Source organism: Nipponia nippon, unplaced genomic scaffold (assembly GCF_047370975.1).
Source record: "Nipponia nippon isolate SJK-2023a ecotype South Korea unplaced genomic scaffold, ASM4737097v1 scaffold_5, whole genome shotgun sequence".
Lineage (NCBI taxonomy): Eukaryota > Metazoa > Chordata > Aves > Pelecaniformes > Threskiornithidae > Nipponia > Nipponia nippon.
In genome coordinates, this window is record NW_028262369.1 from 56,858,930 (window position 1) to 56,872,978 (window position 14,049).

General features: G+C 40.8%; 1 protein-coding gene across 5 annotated transcripts in view; it reads right to left on the reverse strand.

Annotated features, from left to right (window-relative positions):
- The window catches only part of DIP2A (DIP2 acetate--CoA ligase A), a 132,726-nt gene that overhangs the window by 17,657 nt on the left and 101,020 nt on the right, over positions 1-14,049 (reverse strand). For all 5 annotated transcript variants that reach the window (XM_087731445.1, XM_087731444.1, XM_087731447.1 and 2 more), the window contains 10 exons: positions 11,402-11,538; positions 9,880-9,960; positions 9,567-9,694; positions 6,419-6,533; positions 5,058-5,259; positions 4,387-4,496; positions 4,166-4,246; positions 1,476-1,599; positions 517-638; positions 89-200 (listed from right to left, as the gene is read on the reverse strand). In XM_087731445.1, the coding sequence (XP_087587571.1) occupies positions 89-200; positions 517-638; positions 1,476-1,599; positions 4,166-4,246; positions 4,387-4,496; positions 5,058-5,259; positions 6,419-6,533; positions 9,567-9,694; positions 9,880-9,960; positions 11,402-11,538 (1,212 nt within the window). The remainder of the gene's footprint in view (positions 1-88; positions 201-516; positions 639-1,475; positions 1,600-4,165; positions 4,247-4,386; positions 4,497-5,057; positions 5,260-6,418; positions 6,534-9,566; positions 9,695-9,879; positions 9,961-11,401; positions 11,539-14,049) is intronic.

Below are 14,049 nucleotides of genomic sequence, written 5' to 3' on the forward strand. Positions count from 1 at the left end.
AGCATTAACACCAAATGCTTTCTATAGTTTAGTTTCTAAACAATATTCAAACTATTTACATTTTGGCTAGTGGGCAAACATTCTGTACCTGTATCCAAAATAGTGGGCCATGTTTTAATATCTACAGCTGTTGCAGCTTCCTTGGACTTCAGCAGTTTCATTATCGCTTGTGTGGTCAGTATACATGCAGACTTACTGACCTGTAAAAGACACAGCATTAAAAACATTTATAAAACTAGTGAATGAACGCTCAAGTGATTTCATATCCATCCAGATGAGATAATCAGTAAGCTGAATACGTGAAGAAAACATTGGAAACAAAGCAAAATAAATTACAACAATAGGAAGAACATTTTAAACGAGTTTCTGAAAAAGTATTTATTGACTCAGACACAGCATACTGATTATTGTTTTTCTTAGTTTATTTTACATTGACTGTGGCAAAGCAATTTATCAGGCTGCATCAACCATCCTACACCCACCAGAAGCAGTAGGAAAGGAATGTCTTATACATACCTCTACAATCATTTTGACAGTGGGCAGAGTGGTAGCAAGATTCTGTGGATGAGGTGGGCGAACGGTGATAGGTATACAGCCAGCATATAAGCAGCCATAGAAAGTTGCTATCAAGTCTACTCCTGTAAAGGATATTTGTGAAATTAAAGCCATTTTTATCAGAACAAAAGGCCAAACTCTTTCACCAAAATCAAAATACACACTGATTTATTTTATCAAGATGTAAGGATTTGTCACAAAGGTCTCTTCAAATCAACAGGCTGTTCTTGGCCATGCCCAATTCTATAAGGTTAAAATATTTTGCATTTGAGAGTTAGCAAATGTTATTCAAATCCTACAAACTTTAAATTTGTAGGGATATATTTTCATGGACAGGTAGTACAAAATAACAAAAAGAACAAAACAAGATATTGTAGGTTTTGAAGATGACGACTCAGATTCTTTTAAAAAGCATACATTTGTTTTTCACAATTATCACTCTGAAATATGTAGTCATCCTACTTTTATGACGTAATACTTCTTTGCTGAGGTACACTTGCATTACTAGTGTGTATTTACAAGTCTGGGGTCCAGATTTCATTTCTAGAGACAGCCATTCAGGAAAGAAAGTGTGTTCATACACTGACATCCCTAATCTAGCTTTCAACGGATATATATGCAGTTTTATTCCATTCTCTGAGGCTAAAAACCAAGAATATTTCATGTGGTTTAAATCAAACTACTCTCGTATAACTGCCTAGACATCTGGAGCAGTGAGATGAAATGTTTGGTAAATGTAGTTTGCCACTTGGAGAAGCGACATAATAATAAAACGACAAAAAGGAAGTCTCTTCCTTGAAATACTAAGTCACTGCCATATACCACTATATGAAATGGATGTTTGAATGCTCTATCTTTGCGACAGTTGTTTCTTTTCTTGTGATGTCTGACTTTTATTTTTGCTGTCTGTACTGCCTTACCTGGAGGATAAACCAGGGCCACGTGGTCACCAACATTCAGTCGTCCTTTCTCCATCAGCGCGACTGCCACTCTCTCTGCTCTCTTGTGCAACTGTATGCACGATGCAGTGCTAGCTACAGTGCCCTGCACAAAACAGAAGCAACATCAGAAAACTTTATGGAGAACAGTTTAAAACTGAACAAAGTACATGCTGCCGATGCAATATTTCATTGTCGTTTTAATGATACAGCAAACATTTTTAAAGACTCTGTCTTGGTGTTTCGGAAACCATGCTGCTGGTACCATGAGCTTTTAGAATGCTAGAGAATTTTATACATGTTATTTTGAACATCAGACAGTGAAGCAGCTTATAAATGTATTTGGTACCACAAAATGAATACCTTACAAATATTTGAGATTTCACAGTCCAAGGGAGAAAACACACTAGTAGTAGTAACACAATTGTTTTAGCAGCAAGTGAAGGACTGCATCAGCTTTACCCTACCATGCTCAGCCAAACCTCTAGATGTTTTTGCAATCAGCAGCCTTAAAAGGGCAAAGGGAACTCTGCTGATGTCTTTGGTACAGATATTCTTTTAAAGGGTCATAGAGGCAACCTGAGGTGTGGTTGGTACGCACTGTCACTTCTGCTTCAGTGCATCTACTGTCCACCTTGTAGAAAGTGTATTTCCCACAACTATGCATCTGGAAAGTCTTTCACATGGAAGCAGCTGTATCTTTGAATTGCTTAGGCAGTCGCAAAGTCATGGAGATTCCAAAAGGCTTAGTCCAGTTTTTGATGTGAAGACAGAAAACATCCTTTTGCTATCCAGCCTAGGAAGCGATGCCTTAGCCTTAAGCCTGTGAGGTTGGGATGTATCCGTTTTTCCAAGACTACAATCTGTTGCAAGAAAAACTGGTTGGACAACTACCTCAGAGGAAAACAGTCAGTCAGAGACCAAATGAAGCCTCCCGCTATACAGATAAGGATTTTCACAGCAAATGTCTGCTACACAAGTATTCAGTTTCAAGTCCAAGACCAGCTGCCACATGTAATCCTCAGCCCAAGTGCACAGCTGTCAGATCCAAGGCCTAGTTTGATGCAGAATGGCACTGGCATTCTGCTCAGTTTTACTCAGTTGTTAAAGCCTGGGAGCTCAAGTCATGCAAAATAAGAACAGTAAATACAGTCTATTGTTGATATAGGAATAGTAGCAGCTCAAGGACTTGGGATAAAAATATTGACATGAAAAAGCATAAAACAACAGAGTTTCTTACAGACAGCTGTGAACACACTAATGTTTAGCATTGTAGCTTATTAGTCCCAGTTATTTAAGGCATGTGTTCACCAACAGATAATTCCTTCATGCCTAAGTTTTGTGTTTCCTTTTTGCAGTCTCCTTGTGAAGGGTAGAAGTTGCCTGAACAAAGTGACCCAGAAAAGGCCTTCATACTAGAAAACTTCCCTCAAAAGCCTCTTCACTTTGAGAGAATAAACCAATTCCGTGACTTTTAATAATAACCATACTGAAGCAGTTTCTTCTGCTAAAGCACAGTCTCATGAGAAAAGTCAGAACTTTGAACCACATCCTAAACCATTTTGCCTGTCTGAATGAGAGACCCAAAGGCAAATCCATGACTTCCCAAGGATGCTGCTGGACCTTCCAAAAGCATGTTCCCTGGCTCACATGTCTGTGGGACAGCACAGCACAAGTTAGACCCAATTTGTCACTGGGCTGTTATTGTCACTGGAAGGGTAGCTACTGAGTACAGGCTCAAACGAAAATTGACCAACTTTGCCTCCTGGAAAGAAAGGAATAAAAAAGTGCCAGAACAGCAGTAGAAGAATCTAAAATATTTGAGTTTTCTGAAATATGCACAGCAGTAGTGCTCCTCAAGCCTGGGGAGGCTGAAATACTGAGGAACATACAAAAGCACATGCTTTTTCATACCCCTTTATGAAGTGCTGCATGCACAGCGTATGTGAATGCTCCAAACTACTCACAGTCACATGCAGAGCAGAGTGGCTATGAGCAAAAAGGATGGATTTACTGAGAAACATGACTGTTGCCTTGCCATATGTCATAAGGGCTCAGACAGCCCTTGAATAAAATAAGGATATAGAGCCTGTGAGTACATAGAGCCAGTACTCCAAAACTGAAGCATTTACTTGTTCATGTTTGAGGGGCTGTAAGTGACAACCTTTTTAGGTGCAGAGCCTAGCTGAGGACAAGGCATCAGTGTCTGAAGGGTGTGCAGGTGTTCATTTCCAGTTCTCCTGGAAAATATGACTCCAAAGCTGTCCCAAGGGTTCTCTACTTAGGCTCTAGATCTTCTAATTAAAAAAAATCCTCCAGCTCTGACTTCCAGTTACCCTTGTGCTCCGGCAGGAAGACAGAATTGTGGCTTCCATTAATATGACAAAAGTTGTGTTCCAGCAGGAAATGCAATTACTACAATGTTTTAAGCTAAGCAGAATGCATACTGAAATTCCAGATGTGGAATAAAAGATGTGGAATAAAATTCCGGATGTGGAAAAATTATGCTGTTTGCTAACTAGCAATTTTTGTCTGCTTCAAAACCGTGACATTCCACATCATCAACATAACCCGAAGCCTTTTAGGAAAAGACTTCTAGCTGGAATTTTCTTAGAATCCAAACAATCTTTTACTGAGATCAGTCTCCAAGTATGATCTAAAGTGCATCTCACCTTGGAATTCAACAAAAGGAAGAGGGGATGATCTGGAGTTGTTTGAGCTCGCCACTGAAGAACATCTGCTAAATACAGGAACTGAAACAGGAAAAAAAAGGAGACACTCAGATTCACTCAAAATGCAGCATGCTTAGTTTCAGCAGAATACCATAACTGGTCTTCTCTCATTTTGAATAAGCCAGTTCAAATATTTAATAATACCAGGACATCAGTGTTACCTTTCTTGCCTGGTCGTTATCCTCCAACTGGGCAACATCTCTGCCTGAGGCTTGAGCAATTCTCTTTCCAGCAACAAGGTTTCCTACTATCATTGAAGCAGGACCAACATCTTCATTTTGAAAAAATAGTGCGAAATGAGGAAAAATAATGTAAGAAACATGTAGTAATCTATAATTCGGCCTGCAGATTACTATAAATGCCATATGTAACATAGATCTGAAAAGATGAAAAGCTAAAACCAAGGATCATATTGCATAGAAAAAGAGAGAAGAGGATAGTATGGTACATTAAAATTCAGTCCATTATCAGTATGGTACATTAAAAATCAGTTTATTACTGATTCAGCAAACTGAGGTCTGTCTGTACTTCAGTTTTATTACATGAGTTACCGGCCTTTGCAAGATGGCCAGTACAAGAACAATTTATAACGTAGCTACAGAAGCATGAACTAGGTACATGCCGTGCGTCCTTGCATTTACCTGGGATTCAAGACAGCCCATAATGCCTTCACTGAGTTCTGAGCTGCTCTGACAACACCACTAGCTCTGCAAAGTTAGGCAGCTTAAAGCCATGAGCAGCCCTGAGCTGTCACATTGCCTCCAGATCATACTCCACACATACCCTCAGAGACAGACACACGGAACTAAGGAACATGCTCTAGTTTACTCACCTGGTTGCTTCTGTCGAGGCTTAGGCAGGTTAGTAACGCAAGTATGTGGACACATCAAGACATTACAAGGGTGCAGAGCACCCTCTAAAAAGCGCTGCTTGGTTTCTGAAATATGAATTCCTCCGAGTGGAGTCTTTGGCAAAGTGTTGGCTGGTACCAAGGCAAGACAGTAGACGCCCACTTGGTGAATGCTATCAATTGCCTTGATAGAAAGAAAAAAACATTCCATGTTATCAACTGGGATGTAGCTAGAGCAAGAAATTGAATTCAAGTCATTTAATAACATTAAAATTTTTACTTGCACCACAATTTGCAAATAAAGGGTCCAACTCTGCACTCACTGAACTCATAGAAGTTGTGCCATGACTTCAATGGGAGCAGGAGCAGACCCAGGACTTTGCTTGTGCACTCTATCAAGGGGATGCCACCTGCACGTCAGGGATTAGGAAAGTCTCTTAAAAGTGGGCAAAAAGTGCAGAGATTTTAAAAAGCCAAAATTATACCACAGCAAATTTAGCACGTATGGCACAATCACAAAAGCGCAGTAGAACACAAAACGACAAAACCAGGGAGGGAAACATCTTGCTGCTTAAAACTTAAGTGTCTACTTTAGCTATGACACTTCTAAAAAGAGGAATAAAAATATTTTCTCCCACAAAAAACAGCCTTTCTATCACCAGATATTCCCTCCAAAAAGACTACGAAGCTGAAATTAGACAGAAACCATTATTACATAGCTGCCTTACTCTTAAGAAGCATCTTCCCTTAAGTTGTTCTCTTTAGCCTTCCCTTGAGTTGTTCCTTCATGACAGTCGTCTTACATAATTTCTCTCTCACTTTTTACTTCCTTAGAACTGATCAATTAATTCTGAAATCCTCAAATGCAAATCTACCAGAATTCCCCTCCCTCCTGGCCCCCCACAAAAATACAAAAAAGTAATCAAGAGAAAAAAATTTTAATGCTTGCTGTTGGAGATCTAGAATAAGGATGTTAGTAACATAAAAAGATTTCAGGGTGTGTTTTGATACTTAGCACTAAATATACCCTTAAGCAGTTTCAGACTTAACTCTTCCAGCCAGTGTGAAATCAGCAGAAATATGTAGAATTAAAATAAACAAAAACTATCATCCTTAGGACTTTAAGAATCCTAGTAGTATGAAGTTAAAAAACATTCTGAAAGAAAGTCTTACTTTTAAATTCTGTTAACTATCAACCCTGAAATACATTCAGAAGTCAGCTTATTACAACTCTCTGTAGTTACACTGATGGGTTTTTCTCATGGAAAAAAAGACACTCCAAGATTCTCATTTCATACATCACCCTTATTCACCTGGAAAGAGAGAAAGGACAGACTGACTACCTGTAGAACCCTGCTCATCCACTGAAAACTATCCTCCTCTGACGCATCAGGGCGCTGCTCTGCCACAAGCACTATTCGATCATCATGCAAAACGGTCACAGAAAACACTGCTATCCTAAAACGCAAAGGACAGAAGAATGATAGGATGCAACATATGATGAACATAGCATGCTTTATTATAATGTGAAAATGTCTGCAACCTTTAATGGCACTGTTTCAACACACACAAGCATTATTCATGCCAGATCATCACAAAATCACAGAGAAATTTAGAACAAATGTAGGTTCATTATTGTAGTTTATTTCTGTTGGGGGTTAAGTGAATTTGCAGTCACCAACGTAGCACGCGTTTAACACAGGCAGGTTCCATACGTGCAGGGGCTGTGGCCAACCTTGCCTATATAACTCCATCATGCATGCAAAACTTGTTGCATCTACATATGATGTCCCTTCTGAAAGACAACAACTATGCCAAATTACTGACCAGCATGTCTGTCAATGCTTGCACTGAAAAATAATTATTCCCATTTGTGAATTAAATTAGTTTTAGGCTTGCATCTTCTAAGATAAAATATTAATAATGCCTCAACCAGGTATGTGCCATTATTTTTATGACATGTCAGTTGCACAAGTGATGCAAAAATGAGGAAAGCTCAACTTTCATAGAAACACAGAATGTTTTGGGTTGGAAGGGACCTTTAAAGGTCATCTATTCCAACCTTCCCTGCAATAAGCAGGGACATCTTCAACTAGATCAGGTTGCTCAGAGCCCCATCCAGCCTGTCCTTGAATGTTTCTAGGGATGGGGCATGTACAGCCTCTCTGGGCAACCTGTTCTAGTGTTTCACCACCCTCATAATAAAAAATTTCTTCCTTAGATCTAGCCTGAATCTACACTCTTGTAGTTTGAAACCATTACACCTTTTCCTACAGCTACAGGCCCCACTAAAAAGTTTGTCCTCAGCTTTCTTATAAGCCCTCTTTAAGTATGAAACGCCACAATAAGGTCTCCTCAGAGCCTTCTGAGCCTTCTCTTCTCCAGGCTGTACAACCCCAACTCTCTCAGCCTGTCTTCATAGGAGAGGTATTCCTCTTCATAGGAGAGGTGTTCCCCAGGGCTCAGGACTGGGGCTGGTCCTGTTCAATATCTTCATTGATGATCTGCATGAGGGGATCGAGTGCACCCTCAGTAAGTTTGCAGATGACACCAAGTTGGGTGGGAGTGTTGATCTGCTGGAGGGTAGGAAGGCCCTACAGAGGGACCTGGACAGGCTGGATCGATGGGCCAGGGCCAACTGCATGAGATTCAACAAGGCTAAGTGCCGGGTCCTGCACTTGGGTCACAACAACCCCATGCAATGCTACAGGCTGGGGGAGGAGTGGCTGGAGAGCTGCCTGGTAGAAAAGGACCTAGGGGTGTTGGTTGACAGCCGCCTGAACATGAGCCAGCAGTGTGCCCAGGTGGCCAAGAGGGCCAATGGCATCCTGGCTTGTATCAGGAAGAGTGTGGCCAGCAGGACCAGGGAGGTGATAGTGCCCCTGTACTCAGCACTGGTGAGGCCGCACCTCGAGTACTGTGTTCAGTTTTGGGCCCCTGACTACAAGAAGGACATCAAGGTGCTGGAGCGTGTCCAGAGGAGGGCAACGAAGTTGGTGAAGGGTCTAGAGCACATGTCTTATGAGGAGCGGCTGAGGGAACTGGGGTTGTTTAGCCTAGAGAAGAGGAGGCTGAGGGAAGACCTTATTGCTCTCTACAACTACCTGAAAGGAGGTTGTAGCGAGGTGGGGGTCAGCCTCTTCTCCCTAGTAACGAGTGATAGAATGACAGGAAACGGCCTCAAGCTGCACCAGGGGAGGTTTAGGTTAGACATTAGGAAAAACTTCTTCACCGAGAGGGTGGTCAAGCATTGGAACAGGCTGCCCAGGGAAGTGGTTGAGTCTCCATCCCTGGAGGTATTTAAAGAACGGATAGATACGGTGCTTGAAGACATGGTATAGATGGACTTGGCAGTGATAGGTTGACGGTTGGACTCGATGATCTTAAGGGTCTTTTCCAACCTTGACGATTCTATGATTCCATGATCCCTCTGATCATTTTTGTGGCCTTCCTCTGGACCCACTCCAACAGATCCATATCTTTCCTGTGCTGAGGACTCCAGAGCGGGATGCAGTACTCCAGGTGGGGTCTCAGAATCACCTCCCTCAACCTGCTGGCCATGCTTCTTTTGATGCAGCCCAGGATATGGTTTGCTTTCTGGGCTGCGAGCGCACATTGCCGGCTTGTGTCCAGTTTTTCATCCACCAGTACCCCCTTCACCTTCTTCACAGGGCTGCACTCAACCCCTTTATCCCCCAGCCTGTACTGATACTGGAGGTTGCCCCAACCCATGTGCAGGACCTTGCACTTGGCCTTATTGAGCCTCATGAAGTTCACATGGGCCCGTGTCTCGAGCTTGTCCAGGTCCCTCTGAAAGGCATCCCATCCCTCAGGCATGTCAACCACACCACTCAGCTTGGTGTCATCTGCAAATTTGCTGAGGGTGCACTTGATCCCACTATGTTGTTGATGAAGATATTAAGCAGTACTGGTGCTAATATGGGCTCCTGAGGGACACCACTCATCACTGATCTCCATCAGGACATTGAGCCATTGACCACTGAAGAGCAATAAGGTTGGTGATACAACACGTACTATCTTTGAAGGTCCTTCAGCAGCCCCAGCACTCCTAGTCTGTTCTTTAGAACATGCTGCAAAGTTCTTCCCTAGGCCACTCTGCATGAAAGGCTCAGGTGGACAAAGGGGAGTTCTGTTTTACACTTGGCATACAAGCTTCATTTGACTGCCTTAAGAGAAGCTGTGAAAGAAGCTGTAAACAGACAATTAAAGACCTACGTTTATACTACGTGAAAGTAATTTTACATCTATTATGCATAAAGCAGGGTGTCAATATTTGTCTTCCAAGTTAGCACGGACAGCCAAGTTCTTATCTGGCATATCGCAACCTCGTGCCATCTTTCCTACAAAATACGCATGTAAAAATTCACATGCAGAGCTCCTGTGTACACTATGTTACTTGTTGATTGTTTGCGGGTGAAAAAAGGAGCAACAAAGTCCAATCAGCAGTGATGAAGTTTTTAATATACTCACCTTCCCCGATAGACAAACTTCATGGGTTCGACTGCCAATGCGGTGGCTACCACATCATCCGCATTGTGCCTGCGGCCACTAACTGTCATTAGCCCGTCCAATTTTCCTACCACAAACACCAAATAGTCCTGAAAAGAATACAGGATTAGAAATAGAGGGGAAAAACCTCCAGACTCCTGGTGATACATGCCTGACTAAAGCCAACAATATTGAGGTTACTGTCCTGACACAGAATTCTGCTGAATTCAGGGGCATCACTTAAGAGTTGGGAGTCAGGACAAAGCAGGGCCCCAGATGGCTCATTCACACTTACCGGACCCACAAAGCCAAGCAATCCTGTTCTTGTAAAGGGTTGGTCTGAAACAGGCACACCGGCTGCCGTCACTGGAATGGCCTGAAAGAACACATAAGTATTCAGACATTCACAGTACTATTAAGAAAAGTGAAGTTAAAATGCATTCTGCCTCTGTTTTATTGCAGCTCTACGCTCAGTTGAAAAATTACCCGATGACAACAGTTACTATCATGTCAAGTATAAAGAACAGCTTTTTGAATAATGAAGAGCACATCAATTCTTAACTCTGTGGTAGCCTTCTTATCTTTTTCTCAGCTACTTAGTCTTCATAACAAGAGATCACACCACTCTTTAAATCAGGTTTTATAGTATGCACTCATATGGCACTTAATCAGAAAGTCTTTCTGTTGTTACTGTTAACATCCCCGATGAGATATGTACCCAGGCATAACACTTCAATTGTGACAAACGCTATGCTATCAGAAATTTGAGAAAGTTAAGTTTGCTCCAATTATGGGACGGCCTACAACAGAGAACCAGAGCAAAAGCATTAAGCTCATCAAGTTCCTCTCATCTGCTCAGGTGGTTTCCTTGCCTTCCCCCCACGCCCCAACTCTTCCATTACATCAGGTTTCTCACTGGCTCTCTTACTAGCTAAGGACAGTGCTGAAAGCTAAGCTGTTTAAAGTGCTGAGGCTTGGCAAGCTGACAAAAAGAGCTTTTTTTGAAAGAGAAGACTATGGTCAGGATTTCTTTCATCTCTCTGATAGAACTCCATACTTCAGCCAAGTCTTCAAACTGCCACCCAGCATAACACTACTGTGTGTGTGACTCCCAAAGGACTTTCACTCCTTTCTTGCCAGAAAAGGGAAAACATGAAATTGGGGTACCACTGCAAGGAGAAATCTGGGCAGAAAGATCGCTTTTGTTTTACTTTGAAAAACTACAAGGCATATGACTGTTATGCTATCATCCTTACTAGCTCTTCTTCCATATACCTAGGAACGTAATTTCATATATCCAACAGCAAACTGTTTAGTGTTCTAAGCATTACAGCAAAGCAACACTAAAGTTGATTTTGAAATGCACATACTGTTTGCAATACACCAAGGAAGCTTTTCTAAATAATTTATTATATCTGAACAAATGCATTTTGATTGTATGAAGAAGCTCACAAATACTGGACTAACTTCTAACTCTATGTCCCAAGCTGCACACTAATAAACTTGGAATGTCTTCAGGTAACTTTACATAAGACTGCTGTGTTAACACAGAACTAAGATGAATTTAAATGCTAACATAGGCACAACACTGGATAGCAGAACATAGAGGCAGCTGATTGACTGCTGAAGGTACTTTGTATTTTTGGTTATGAGAGACAGAATTTCGAGTTCTGATAAAGAATGAAGCAAAGTGTATTTGGCCAGGGCTTTTTCTAATAAAATAAGAAAGGAAGTTTAAGGAAAAAATAAGTTTATTTGTGAGAAGAAATACTAGAAATGTAACAATGAAACTTTACATTACAAAGAGAAATACAAACCTCGAACACATTCTTGGTGATACCAAGGAGGCCGAAATATGCCATCCCAGTTGCACTTGAATTCACACATATTTCTCCAACCTCATCGGCTTTACACAAATAAGGAGTCCCATCCACCTTCACAACACACACGTTTGCTACAGGGAGAGGAAGAACACAGAATCATAGCATTGGTATGCTTCAGCAGCTGACACAGAAGTTGCTTTGCCACTGACATGCAAAAACACAGCATGCAAGAGAGCTCTGTCTTTTTGACAGCCTTTGTAATGTGTTCTCCAAGTTTAAAGATGCAAGTTCACAAAGGCAATTTTTTTTTTTTACAGTGCTTCACAGCCTACACATCAGCTGCAACTGAATCCAAAACCATAGCAATTGCTTTTCAACTTGAAGGCAGATGGTTTGATCAAGTACAAGCATGTATGAGAATAAAGATGAAAAATAAGAAGATACCGATAAGAAGATACCGATTACAGACGTACCATTCTTTTCATTTATTGCACACTTTGGTATTCGTAGTATCATCCCTTAAGTTATGTGAGAAACACATTAGAAATGGAGAGAAAACTAGGCTGTTTTATTCTCTCACTGTCAGGTCAATGATTTTTCTGCATTAATTCCCACCTTGTTTCAAAGCAGGCCAGTCTACCAACTATTATTTGGAGACCATAGACAACTCATCTCACAGAGTTGTCCCTTACTGAACTTGCTCCTGTAACTACATATTATCTCTTCCCTATCCTCAGTTTGATGAACTTCTCCAACTCATTAAAAGGATTGCATTTCATAAAGGTCCTACTGCTATTATACTTACTAATTTTCTTCTGAAATCTCAGAAGTCTTCTTACACTGAAATTTTCTTATTTTAAATCAAGGATATACACACTTGTAAACCAAATATTACACTGAGCTTTGCTCAGGCTACTGGTTATATTTTACTTCTGAAGCCACTGTTTTCTCAGAGGTTTCTCTGGCTAAGTAGAGTCCTTGCTTAAGCAGTCTGGATTTGTCCTTTTCTAGTCCAAAAGGGAAAGGAAGAAGGATATGGAGGGAGAAGGCATGATGGAGCAAGGAAGTTTAGCTTAGTACTTAAGATTAAAGACTAACAAAGAAATCAAAATGGCTACCTGGGTCAATAAAAAATAAACAGAGCCTTTGAAAAATAACACAGACTATGCCATAAAGTAATGTTCTGCCCTTTCACATTGTGTTTGCTTCCAACTCAGATTATCAGAGTACTTTGTGGTCATGCATAGTATATCAAAGAAAAGAAAACAACCACAAGACCCCAGAGGTATCAGAAATTTATTTAGTTGGCTTGTTTCTATCAGGATCTTTTGAATGTTTTGGCCATGAAGCATATGTCAGATGGGAAGCCCAGATAAGGCTTACAACAGCCATTATGAAGGACAGCATTACTGTTTTCTAATTTAGCTAATCTTAAGTGATGTACAGAGAGCCCTTACTTTTACCACTGTTCAACTAGAATGAAAAGAAATCATTAACGGAAAGCGGCACGTTATCTTTGATACTAATACGTGATAAAGCCAGCTCTGCTGCAAGCATGGATCAACAACTCTGCTGGTAGAACAGGTTCATAGGTACATTTTTCTAATCTCAGAGAAGTCTTCAGTTCTCAACAACTTAGGTCTGAACAATAATTCACCCTACCAATAGATCAACCTCTAAATTATCTTGGTTTCATACAAATTATCTATCAGAACAACTAGCATTTATTAATAAAAATGTTTGGAACCATGCAATGATAACCTTCGGTGACCAAATAAGACGCCACCACTCAAGTTCTAGTACAGGTCCAAGTCCAAATTAGAACAACAGTTTCAGTTGCTGAAAATTATACTTATGAACTAGAAGGCTGGAATTAAATTATACAGTATAAACTATCAGTTAGTCGTGCAAAAAACACATTTTGCAATTTTGGAGGAGAAACTGGAAAAAAGGCCATTTAAAACTTAATGGTAAATTGAAACAGAATAAATAGTTTATTACCACAGGAAATAACTTGAGTTAATCTCAGAACTCTGTAACGCTTAAGTAATGATGCAGAGAGAAGTGTTAATAACTGGATTTCTCCAGCAATTCTGCAGCAATTTGTAGGCATACACAAATGCTGCAGTCCTCAACTCATTCACAAACATGGAAAAACCAACAGATTGTCCTACAGAACCCAAATGATGCTCCATCCATCAAGTCCAAGGACAATCCTATCACCCTAATCAAGTAAAAAAAAAAATACTTACCAGTAACCAATGTACGACACAGGTAGTCTACACATACATTCTAACAGGAGGTATAGTTCTGCCCTGCCTGTAGAGCCTGTACTCTTGCCTCTACTCCTTTTCCTGCTTCATGTGTGGCATACAAGAGAGTGCATGCACCATTTCAGTCTCTCTCAACAGCATTGCATCTGAAAAAGAATTAGAGAGAAGGGAAAAGCAGATGGGATGGGAATGTACACGTGGACTACACATCATGAAGAATACTGATTACTGCTAAGAAAGCTTTCTTTCTTCAAATGAGTCCACATGTACATTCTTATAGATGGTGACTCTCAGCAGTTAGCCCTGCCATGAGATTTCTGGCAGAGGATGAGAATCCTACTGTGCGAACCAATGACGGCACTGATGCCC